The 12,160-nt window shown below is 57.1% G+C and overlaps 1 protein-coding gene across 6 annotated transcripts in view; it reads left to right on the top strand.

Annotated features, from left to right (window-relative positions):
* Window positions 1-12,160, top strand: part of NRXN2 (neurexin 2) — a 95,232-nt gene that overhangs the window by 38,458 nt on the left and 44,614 nt on the right. For 5 of the 6 annotated variants that reach the window (XM_044259592.1, XM_044259593.1, XM_044259596.1 and 2 more), the window contains 4 exons: window positions 561-999; window positions 4,495-4,881; window positions 5,063-5,266; window positions 11,107-11,133. In XM_044259592.1, the coding sequence (XP_044115527.1) occupies window positions 561-999; window positions 4,495-4,881; window positions 5,063-5,266; window positions 11,107-11,133 (1,057 nt within the window). The remainder of the gene's footprint in view (window positions 1-560; window positions 1,000-4,494; window positions 4,882-5,062; window positions 5,267-11,106; window positions 11,134-12,160) is intronic. The other variant, XM_044259594.1, reaches the window with a different exon arrangement.

Raw genomic sequence — 12,160 nt, 5'->3', positions numbered from 1 at the left:
CTCTCATTTCCTTGAGCCCCTGTCCTCTCAGAGGACTCTTGAGGGCAGCGGTGGTACAGAGGAAAGAATGTTGGATGTTTGGTCTTGGCTCTCCCACCCACTAGCGCTGTGACCTTGGCCGGGTCTGGCGGCCTGTCGAGTTCTTAGTTTCCTCATCTAAAAAGTGAGTAGTCAGTACCTACTTCTCAAGGTGGATGTGAGGGGCAGACGAGAGTGTAAATGACACTACTCTGTCATTTGGAAGATGTCTGCTAGATAGGAGCCGTGATTGTCTTGTCACTATTAGGAATCCCAATTCAGCGGGTACCGAGGGCTGCCCTGCTGGGCTGGGCTGGAGGACGGAGCACAGACCATAAGTGGGGCAAGGGAGGTGCTTGGTCAGGGCCTCTGTATGTGAAGTTCTAGAACAGAGGTCCAAGCCAGTGATCCGGTGCAATGAGCAGCCCCCGCCCCCCAACACACACACAATGGCAGGGTCCCCTGGTGGCTGCTGCTGGGCCGGAGTGGCCAGCCCTGAGTGGCTTTTGCTTCCTCATCCCTGACCCCACCCCTCCCCGCAGGTGGTCTATAAGAATAATGACTTCAAGCTGGAACTGTCCCGCCTGGCGAAGGAAGGGGACCCCAAGATGAAGCTTCAGGGGGACCTGTCATTCCGCTGTGAGGATGTGGCTGCCCTCGACCCTGTGACCTTTGAGAGTCCTGAAGCTTTCGTGGCCCTGCCTCGCTGGAGTGCCAAACGCACCGGCTCCATCTCCCTCGACTTCCGCACCACTGAGCCCAATGGGCTGCTACTTTTCAGCCAGGGCCGGCGGGCTGGGGCTGGGGCTGGCGGCCACAGCTCTGCCCAGCGGGCTGACTACTTCGCCATGGAGCTGTTGGATGGCTACCTCTACCTCCTGCTGGACATGGGCTCTGGGGGCATCAAGCTGCGGGCGTCTAGCCGCAAGGTCAATGATGGCGAGTGGTGCCACGTGGACTTCCAAAGGGATGGGCGCAAAGGTCAGATGGCCTGGGGGGTGGGGGGCCCTTTCCACCCTTCCCCTGCCTGACTTCTTTTCCAGACCCCTCCCACTCACCTCCTGGCCTCTCCCCCATCCTTTCTGGACCCCTCCCATTCTCCTGGCCACTCCCCATCCTTTCCAGGCCCCTCCCACTGCTGTCCTTTCTCTCCTCCCATTCCGGCTGGTCCTGTCATGGTGCATCACAGGGAAGAGGGTACTGTTTGGAGTCAGCCGAGCTGGGTTCATACCTCAGCTCTCCACTCACCATGTGTGACTTCAGGCCCTGACTCAGCCCCCTGAAGCCCCAGTTTTATTATCTGTAAAAGGAACCATTACACTGGGGTCCTTAAGAGGAGAAAATAAAAGAATATCTATAAAAGCACAGTGCCTAACACAGAGTAGAAATCCTGTTCTCCTTTAAACAAACAAATAAAAATCTTCCCAAACACGCCTTGCTTCTAGCTAGGCCCATGCAACCTTTTTTTATTAACTCACTCACAAGTGCTTAGGGAGCACCTACTGTGTGCCAGGAGCTGTCCAAGGTGCTGGGATGGGAACTGTGGGGAACGAAACTGTCTTTGCAGCTCATGCTCTGGGGGGTCGGGGTACAAAGTAACACCCAACGCTCCCACCTGCTGAGATTTCTAGCACCATGAAGCGGAGGGCAGAGTTGCTCGGGCCAGGCGGGTGCTGTTTCTCAAAACTTCTGTTGCTTCTGACCACCCTTTCCTCTAGTCTTCCCTTTTGGTCTTCTTTCCCACCGTCTTGCTTTCTGCCCAGTTCTCTCTTCACTCTTCTCCATCTTGGCGTCCAGGAGAGAAGGAGTTGATGTAAAGGAGAACTGACACATTACCCAACGTAAGCACTTACCACATCAGCTACATTGTTGTTACTGCACCAGGCCTTTGAGACTGGGTGGAGGGGCTGTTTCCCCCCACACACAGGGAGGAAGGAGGCCCTATGGCTCCCAGAAACACCAGCCTCTCATGGCTGGCTGTTGTTTCCCTTCTCTTCCTCAGAGAGGTCACCTTCCCCAGGCTTTACAGTATGTGGGTTCATCCCGTGGTTTTGTCTCTTGATGGCACCCGGGGTTCTTCTCAGAGCTTGCTGCCTCTCAGGGTTTTTCCATAGGTGACTCGTGACCCTCTAGGTTAGAAGTCTGCCCAGGCTTTGCAGAGAACCCCAGGGCCGTCTGCTCCTCTCTCCCTTCATGAAGTGGTCTCCTTAGCATCCCACAGAGCTCTAGAGCCCACACACGAGGACTGATGGGTCCTTGGGTCACTGTTTGACCAGCGCTGGCCATTTCTGATGTCTCATGTTCATTTGTGCACCTAAGCCCAGACTTGGGGCAGCCATCCCAACAAAACTCTCCTTGACCTTTTCTGTGACTTTTTTTTTTTTAATTGTGTTAAATTACACATAACATTACCATTTTCACCATTTTTTTAAAGTGCACAGTTTGGTGGCATTAAGGAACTTCACACTGTGGTACAACCATTACCACCATCCACCTCCAGAACATTTTCATCTTCCCAAACTGAAACTCTGTCCCCACGAGACACTAACTCCCTGCTCCCCCTCCCCCAGGCCCTGGCAGCCAAAATCCTTTCTCTTTCAATGAGTTGACTACCCTGGGGACCTCCTGTAAATGGAATCATATAATGTCCGTTTTTGTCAGGCTTACTTCATGCAGTGTGATTTCAGCTTTATCCATGATGCAGCACATGTCTCAGCATTTCCTTCCTTTTCATGGCTGAATAGTATTCCATTGCATGTAAATACCACCAACTTTTGTTTGTCCTTTCACCAGCCGATAGATGCTTGGGTTGTTCCATTTCCGTGTTTTGGAGCAAGGATCTTGGAGCAAGGCGTATACTCACTTTAGTTTCCTTTTGCTGACTCTCCGTTATACATTCTTTTCCCAATTCTTCCTTTCCCTCCTTCTTTCTTCTCCCACATTTGATTCATTTACTGAGAGTCTAGCTGGGTAGCGCCCATGGCCAGGAGGCCCCACAGCAGGTGGGTGGAGCAGGCATCTGGGGATCTGCTACCAGTAAAGATGTGGGTGATCAGAGGGCCATGACTGGGGACCTGCTGGGGGAGTGGGTTTTAGCAGGGAGACCCTGGAGCATCTGACACCTAGTCAGGGGAGACAAGCGAGGGCCATGTTATTAAAATGGGACACAGGGGAGTGACTTCTCTGGTTCAGTAAAGGTTTTGAGCAGAGAAGAACGTGCTCCAGATTAAGAATCCCAGCCATAGAGGAGGTCCTAATTCTGCTTCCCGAATTTGACACCCCCGTATTCATGCTTTGATCTCCTGCTGCACCCACACCCTGTTGAGATCTCTGCCTGGTCAGGCCTGATGTAGACCAAACCCTCCTTACCTCTCTTTAACTTCATGGACATACGCAGACTTTATTTTATTTTATTTTGTTTTATTTATGAGAGAGAGAAAGTAAGCACCCAAGTGGATGGGTTGGGGAGGTAGGAGGGAGGAGCAGAGGGAGAGGGAGAGGGAGAAGCAGACTCCCCGCTGAACAAAGAGCCCAGTACACCCTCAATCCCAGGACCCTGGGATCATGACCTGAGCCGAAGGCAGACACTTAGCCAATTGAGCCACCCAGGCACCCAAAGACTTTTTTTTTTAAAAGCATTTCTCTTGAGAAAAGACAGAGGAAGGAAAAAGTACAGAAAAAAAATGGATAAACAGAGTAGTTTCTAATGTATAGTCTTCTACTGCTTAAAGATTTCATTGAAGGTTTTGGAGCTCCCACTTGATCCCAAATATTTTTTCTAAGATAACCAGCCTTTCCTTCCAAAGAAGCCGTACAACTCGGGAGCTCTGTGCCCAGCCACCCCTGTCCCGGCTGTCATCCTGTGTCAGGCCCGGGAAGTGGATCTGCCTGTCTGTCTCGTCCAGCCAGACAGAGGGTGGGACCATGCGGGCTCCGGATGGCGGTCTGCCTCTGCTCCTGACCCTCCCTGGTGCTTTGGGCAGCTTCCCCAATCTCCTTAGGCCTCCCGTGCCGCTTCAGGATGGGATCATGAAGGGCTCCTTTCCTTGAGACTCTGACATAAGAGAAGTGCTGGGCGCCTGACATGCGGTCATACGAGTTCAATCCGTGACAGTAGGAAGAAAACACTTTGGAGTCAAAGCTTCCAGCCTCCATAGGTTTCTCTGCCTCTGGTTTCTGGTCTAAGGCACGGACCAGGGCGATGGTCCAGGCCATCCAGACCCCGAGGACTCACTCGGGTGCAGAGGGAGGTGTGTGGACAGAGGCCCCGCACACCGCAGCTCAGCGGGGGCTGGTTCACCTGAGTTCTTGAACTTGACGTCTTTGTCTAGTAGCATCCGTGGCAGCAAATAAGGCCGAGCTTCTGGCCCAGGGCTGCTGTAGAGCGTGGAGTGGAAGATCAGGGGTCTCTTTCTGGCCCATGTTGACTCTTGATCCTGCCTTCGTCACTGAGGCCCGCTCTCCTTTGATCCCTAGGCTCCATCTCCGTGAATAGCCGCAGCACACCGTTCTTGGCCACCGGGGAGAGTGAGATTCTGGACCTGGAGAGCGAGCTGTACCTAGGCGGTCTCCCTGAGGGGGGGCGGGTCGACCTCCCTCTGCCCCCGGAGGTGTGGACGGCGGCGCTCCGGGCTGGCTACGTAGGCTGCGTGCGGGACCTCTTCATAGATGGGCGCAGCCGAGACCTCCGGGGCCTGGCCGAGGCTCAGGGGGCGGTGGGCATCGCCCCCTTCTGTTCCCGGGAGACGCTGAAGCAGTGCGCATCTGCCCCCTGTCGCAATGGGGGCACCTGTCGAGAGGGCTGGAACCGCTTCGTCTGCGACTGCATCGGGACCGGCTTTCTGGGGCGGGTCTGTGAGAGAGGTGAGGCCTGTTTCCATTCCAGGCGTCCCCACTGCCCCTCCTTGGGCCCCTTCCTCCGCAGGGTGCCCCTCGGAGACCAGGCCTAGGTTTGTCATCCTTGTAATGATCCTCTCCGTCTTCTCTCTCCCTCCACTGGCTTTTCCCTGTCCCCCGATTCCCTCTTCTCCCACTTCCGGGACAGAGGCCACGGTCCTGAGCTATGACGGCTCCATGTACATGAAGATCATGCTGCCGAACGCCATGCACACGGAGGCGGAGGACGTGTCCCTGCGCTTCATGTCCCAGCGGGCCTACGGGCTCATGATGGCCACCACCTCCAGGGAGTCCGCCGACACCCTGCGCCTTGAGCTGGATGGGGGCCAGATGAAGCTCACGGTCAACCTCGGTAACCACCCCGCCCTGTGCTCTGGTCTCTTCCCTGTCCCTGCCTCTGACCACACCCCCCTCTGTCTGGAGAAGCTGGTGGTGGTGCCACCAAGGGTGGGAAATGGGGAGGGGCCAATCCTGGGTCAGCACCCCCGAGAGCTTCATCCCCAGCGAGGATGCTCAGAGTAGGGGGTGCTGGTGTTTGGCAGCCCTGGGTATGGGGTACCCCCCACTATGGCTGTGTCATCCACCCAAGTGTGTCTCGGTGTGACAGCTGTGCTCCAGGAATGCTCCTTTGGGTTGGACGGTGTCTGTCCTGTATCCATATGTGATGATGTAGCTCATTCTTGGTTTAGTCTTTCACTGGCTCATTCTTTTGGCAAGGACTTGCAGATGCCTCCCGGGGCTAAGCCTGAGCTGAGCCCAGCTCACCTGGAGGTGAGGAGGACCGGGCCCTGTACACAGCTCTGCGTTTAAAGAGCCGTGTCTGTCTGTGTGCACAGGTGCCCACGTGATGCGGGACGCCTCAGGACGTATGTTCCCTTGTCTGCTTTCACGTTTGAGTCCCATAGCTGCCCTGTGAAGCCACAGGGTCACCTGCTGGGCTGTGCTTTGCCTGTTTTACAGACTGTAAAATTCACATGGCGACACATCCAACGTGGCAAAACCAGCATTTGTTGGGGAAGGAGCCCAGATTCAAACCCAGGCCATTTGCCCTAATGTACAGTGTTTTCCCATTGCCTCTAACAGACTGGTGGGTGGAGGGCAACGGGGACCCTCGCCATCTCTGCTCCTGCCCAGAGCAGGCTGAGGCCCCACATCACCGGGCCGTCCCCAAGGCGTCTGTGCCAGTGGGACTGTCAGGTCTGTTGGTACAGAAAGAAGACGGCAGGTGCACTCAGTCAGCTCGTATTTACGGGACACGTCGTAAGCGCCAGTGTCTTCTGCCCTGCTCTCCAACAGCAGCGAAGACGAGGATCTCACCTCGATGGGGCTGTCAGTCAGGGGAACACTGGAAGGTGGAGGTCCTGAGCCGTCCAGGCTGGGCTCACGACTGTCCGTTTCTTACTAACCTCGCTAGCACATGCAAGTAGAGGACCCAAGAGCCTGCCACAAAGGAAGATTCAGGCCATGAGGGTCACTCGTTGCGTCCTAGGCAGGAAGAGAAGCAGGATTCTTCTGAGCAAATTAGGATCCTCAACTGGAGAGAACACAGAGCTTTGAGCTTTTAAATTTTGATCTGGAGTTTTACCCTAACTTTGGTTGCCAGATCATTTGTGGGACAGGCTGTGGCCTTTTGGGGACCTGTTGCCTCATTAATAAATTTATACTATGTCTTTCCCTTTCCCCTTTGGCCACTTGATCTTTGCCCTCCCAGTCGAGGATTTGCCAAGCGGCGCAGGGGCTGGAGGCAGGGAGGTGTGTAGGCGGCCAGGGCCACAGAGTTGGGGGGCCATAAGGGCTCCATGAAGCTCTGCTTTGGGCCATCATCACAGCCCACAAAGTGGGTGCTGGGTGTCAGGGCTGCAGGGGGAAAGTAGGAAGGGAGACACCCTTTGGCCAATGTCCCACAGTCTGTACAACATCCCTGGGCCATCTGAAATGGTCACAGGAGGGAGGCACCAGCCCAGGACCCCATGAGTGGCCCCTTGCTTCTTGGTCTGAGTATCCAGACCTAACGTGACACACTCCATCATCCTGGCGGGGGTGTGTGTGTGTGTGTGTGTGTTCTCCGCACAGTAGCGCATGGCTCTGTGCGCTGTGTAGTGACGCGGTAGGGAACATCTCTAGCATCTAGCAGGGAAGGCAGATGCTTCTTCCTGACCTGGGCTATCTTAGGTGCTTGGGGAGGAAGTTTGGGTTCCTTTAGATTAGACAGAAGATGGTGTCCTCAGCCAGGAAAATATTCTCTGGGGGTCCTCGGGACAGTTCTTTCTTAGGATCTTCTTTCTCCTTCCCATCAGCATGCTTTTCTGCCTGTGCCTCGTAAGTACCTAGAAGGCAGAGAACAAGGTGGCCATCAGGATGCCAGCCAGCAAGACTGGCCTTCCGCCTCCCGCCTCTCCCTTGCTCCCACCCCTGGCTGCCCCGAGCCCCATGCAGAGACGCCGTCTCTAATATAGCTCATGACAAGCCGTGGCCAAATGCTCGGTGCAGACACATCTGTCCCCAATACCGAGGGACACACGTGCAGGGAGGTGGGTGGCTGCTCCGTGGTCCTCCCCCAACTATCAGCCTCAGGCTCTGATGGGACAAGCCCTGGGTCCGGGGCCAGGAGATCTGGGTTTCCACCTGGTCACTTTGCTGACCAAGTCATTCCCCTCTGCTGGCCTCTGGGTCATCTGTAAAATGAAGTTAAGGGTCCTCACTCTGTTAACCTGTGGCAGTTTTGAGACTCCGGTGGAAAATGGGAGTGAAGGCATTATACAGAGGCAGGACACGTATGGAGACTCACCCAGCCTTCTCGAAGGAAAATATGACTGGGATAGGGTCCTGAGCTCCGAGCCAGGCCTGGGGGCTCGCTTCCACGTTGCATGGCCCCGTCTGGCTGCCGCTTCCCCGTCCTGCTTGCTACCCAGGGCCTGTGGGGCCACACAGGCAGGGAGCACCACCAAGGCTCTGGTCCTGGGCTGGACTTGTGTGTGTGTGTGTGTGTGGGCCACAGAGTTGGGGGGCCATAACTCCCCCTCCCTTGGCTCCCCCTTCCTTCCTCTTTTCTCTCTACACCCTCTCGACCTCTCGACTGCTGGGAAAAGAGAAGCCTGACAAGTCTTGGTTTCTGGCCTCGAGGTTTCATCCTGTAGGGAAGGAAGGCAGGCAGAGGGGGGCACCCCTGCAACCTGTTGGATGCTCCGTGGAATGTCGCAGACTTGGTGCTGTGTCCTAGAGAAGAAAGGGAGGCTGCTGGTGGTCCCTTGGTGGGACAGCTGGGAGGAGACCCTCCATGCCAGCCTCAGGAGGTGGGGCGTTTGCTGGGCCAGAAATGGCCAACCAGGAGCTGCTACCTCCTTCTGGGCAGAGGATTCTAGAAACACTAGACTGCGCCTCCTGTCCTCCTGTGCCAGCAGTCAGTGAGCGGGGTGGTTGATTTCTGTTTCTAGAAAATGCTGGAGTCCCCTGGATTCTTTGCCCTGTTCCACTGTGACCTGTGTTCTTGGGTCCTTTTGCCCTAGATACGGCCTCTTGGGCCATTGTCCAGCCTGTCCTGTCCCTTGTTGCCCTCCACCAGGCATGCCCCTGCAGACCCAGGGGTTCATGATGCTGACTCGAAGGGCATATTGTCATCAGAGAATCTCCAGGCTGGAGATACCATTAGTGGTTATCTCCTCCGACCAGAACTGCCCCTTCTGAAATTCCCACTTGTGGACCTAGTTCTGCCCTCCCAGGCCACACACAGTGAGTCTAACTCGTTCTTATCCTAAGCCAGGCTCGATACACAGGGTGCCTCATTCCCACGGGGCGGGGCGGCTGCTGTCAGTGGTTCTCAGGCTCCTGCCATAGCCTGGGCTGCTGGGAAGATCGCTCTGAACAAGGACTGCGTGCTTCTGCTCATCCATGTCACTTCTGAGATGAGCTTCTGGCCAGTGGGCTCCTGAGGCTCCTTGCGTGGGAGTCTCGGACCACCGTCTCCAATCTGCGCCACCTGTGGGGTCTGGGTGGGGCAGGGGATCCGGTGGGGCAGGGGATGGGAAGCCTGGGTTCTTTACCCTGGTTTCCTTACCATGCAGGTGACCTCTCCCACCTATTTCTTCACACACGCATCCCCTCGTGCTGGTCGCTGTGTCCAGCCAGGACTTTGGTGGGTCTGCACAGACCTGTCACTTCACTAGCTGAGTGCAGCTCACTAGCTAACGCTGCCGGAGCTGGGCTCTGGGGGGGTGTGTGCCTGGAGGGCTGGTGCCCACCCCATCCCACCCCCCGCCACCGTTCTGCCTGCCTCCGGGCTGGTGCCGGCTCTTTCCCGCAGTGCCCATTTTCATGGGGTGCTCAGTGTCCTCAAACGCCACTGGAGCGGGGCTTCCGAGGGTGGGGTCCTTGCAGGGGGTGGACCTGGAGCTGACACCTCTTCTCTGGACAGATGGACCCTCATTCCTGGCGCCCCCTGCTGGGGAGGGGAAGAACTGCACTTTTCCCAACAGGGGATCGGCCTGCCCTTCCTACCCCTTTTTTCTTTTTTGGACCCTTCATTGGTGAAGACTCTGCTGGCCCGAAGAGAGCCTCCGTGACCCGACTCCAGGCCTGGCACCCTCCCGCCCTGCCCCTGACATTCTTCCCCTCCCTCTGTCTAGCTTCTCCTTCCCTTGGCTCCCCCTTCCTTCCTCTTTTCTCTCTACACCCTCTCGACCTTCTTCCTCTCGCCGGGCCTCCGACTTCCCCCTGAATCTGCTCCTTGGCCTTCCTCTACTTCCCCTTCCCTCCCTTGGTGCCAGGCTGTGGCTCAGGGTCCCGGCTGCTCCCCCACTCTTCTGCCGCGGTTGACAACGCGTGTAGAGCTCAGCCGTACTGCCCGAGGGGCCCAGGCCCCCAGAGCCACAGGGGAATCTGTTCACCTCCACTGCAGGAACCTTCAGGGGCCCAAGGGATGCCAGATGCCCCCACCCGCCTTTGTTTCCATGGTGTTGGGGTGCGGGCAGTCTGCCCCGGGGAGAAGCCATAGGATACCAGGCTATTGCCTGAAACTGTCCCTTTGCTGAAAGACAAAGCTCTCCTCGCTGAAGCCCTCTTTCTTGTGCACACGCAGGAAAGCTGGGGCTCAGAGAATAGAGGTTAGGGCCCAGCTCCTCTGCCTCAGAGTGTAGGACTTTCTGCAGCCCTGAGGCTCTCCGGGTCAGATGGCATGGTTCAGGAGTCCGAAGGGGCCTAAGCCCTTACTTTCTAGGACCCTAGTGTTTCATTTCCTCCAAAAGGCTGGCCGACTAACACATCGTGGGTAATGTGTCCCATCGGAGGCGGGTAGCGTAGCAGGGGAGAGGCTGGTCCAAGGCCCTGGGGCCCTAGGTTGCAGTTCAGTGTGGTGTGCTTTCTGGCCGTGTGGGGCCCGCTGATCCTGGAGTCACAGGATAGTAATGGTGGGGCTGGGGCAGGGGCAGGAGATTTAGCCTACTGTGCCTGCCTGTCCCTGACTTGCTTTGTGTCCTCGGTATCCCCATCTGTAAGGCCCTGTCCCCTCCCTAGGAGAACAGATCGAGGCTAGCTGCTCTCCAGGGTGAAAGATCCCTCCAGTCCCCAGTGGCAGCCTGGCATCCTCCGTGTTAGGAAGGGTAGAAGGAAGGTTCCTGGAGAGGTGGTGCTGGCCCCCTGGGACTTTGGGAGGTGGATGGCCACGGGAAGGGAGCCCTGGGGCAGACCCCTCCATTTAGCTCAGAGCCCAGGGGGCATGGGGACAGACGGGTTACCACTTGGGCTCTGAGCAGGGAGTCGTCCCAGAGCAGGGGATGCAGGGATTCTGACCCACCCCAGCCGTCTCCCTCCCAGAGATGCGGAGATGTGGGGTTGGTCAAGCCTGCAGCCCCACTATGATCCCCTGTACGACTGGGATTCCCAAGGTGCCCATCTCCCTCAAACACGAGAGGCCTGGGCCCCTCTAAGGGGGACGCAAGCCCTCTTCCCGTCACCCGACAGCCCTGCCTCCCAGCTCCAGGGAGGGTTGGAGCCCTCTTGGGGGCAGGAGGGACAGGGGTCCAACTGAGGAAGGGGAGAGGGCACCTGGGCACGCGTGGTCCCCGGAAAGTGGTCCCGGGGGGAACCCCCGCCCGCAGACACCCCTGCCTGTGAAGGATGTAAAAAAAAAAAAAAAAAAAAAACTTGTTCTGCCTTTTTGTCTCCCCTCCCCCTCTGCCCGCCCCATGGCCCCCCCAGACTGCCTGCGTGTCGGCTGCGCACCCAGTAAGTGGCTTCCCTCTTCTTCTGCAGAGCCCCCAGGGGCCTGAGATGCTGATCGCTGGGCATCTGGGGAGGGACGGAGCGGGGAGGAGAGCCTTCCTCACTAGCTTGTGTGGGGGTTGGGCCGTGGGTGTGGGGAGGGGGAGCAGGCATGGGGGTGGGGGGCATGGCTGTGGAGGGCAGAACGGGCCCAATGACGCTGAACCAGGAAGAGTTGGGGGAGGCCTGTGGGTCAGCATGTTCCCTAGGTCTGAGAAAAGGAAAGCCAGGAAACCTTATCATCTCAAGTCCTCAGGAGGGTGGGGCAAAGATTTGGTGGCACCTGTGGGAGGACGGCCCACCCCCCTCTGGCCCGAAGAAGCCAGAGAGGAGCTGGGACAATCCACTGCATCTCCAGAGGTGGCCACAAGGGGGAGGGCGAGGCACGCAAGAAAGAAGCTGGGGATGGGGAGCAGGGTCCGGGCTTCAAAGTTCAGCCCTCCACAGCTCCTGCGGCGGGTGGGGGCCGAGTTTCTGCCAAGTTTGGGGTGCACTCAGAGGGGACGGGGAGGCTCTCAGCTGGGGTGAGATGGAGAGCAGGTGCGGACATTTCTGAGCATCCCACCGTCTCCGAGAGAGTGTTTCTGTGTGGTGTGCCCTGATGTCATGGGAGAGGGCACAGGAGCGCAGCAGATGCTGGCAGAGGGGCCATGTGTGCTCAGCGTGTCTGTGCGTATGTTTGGTCCCTGTGCACGCATGTGTGGTTAACCCTGTCCCTGCTGGCCTGTGCACTGGGGGGCCAGTGGCGATCTGGGCGTGCCGAACGGCGTAGCATTATTCTACAGAAAAATATATTTTGTTTTGGGATCGGATAATCCCAGTCTTGAATAAATGGTCATAATTCCTAAGAAACATTCCCCTCTCTGGCCACGTTGGCCACGTGTGTGGTCGCATGTCCAGGTGTGTGGAGTTAACCAGCTGTTGTACAGGAGGGGCCCACGGGGTCCCTCCGTGCATGCGGGAGCTGTGTGTCTGTGCAAAGGCTTCCCTG

This window comes from Neovison vison, chromosome 7 (assembly GCF_020171115.1).
Source record: "Neovison vison isolate M4711 chromosome 7, ASM_NN_V1, whole genome shotgun sequence".
Taxonomy (NCBI): Eukaryota; Metazoa; Chordata; class Mammalia; order Carnivora; family Mustelidae; genus Neogale; species Neogale vison.
This window is presented reverse-complemented; position numbering and strand designations above follow the sequence as displayed.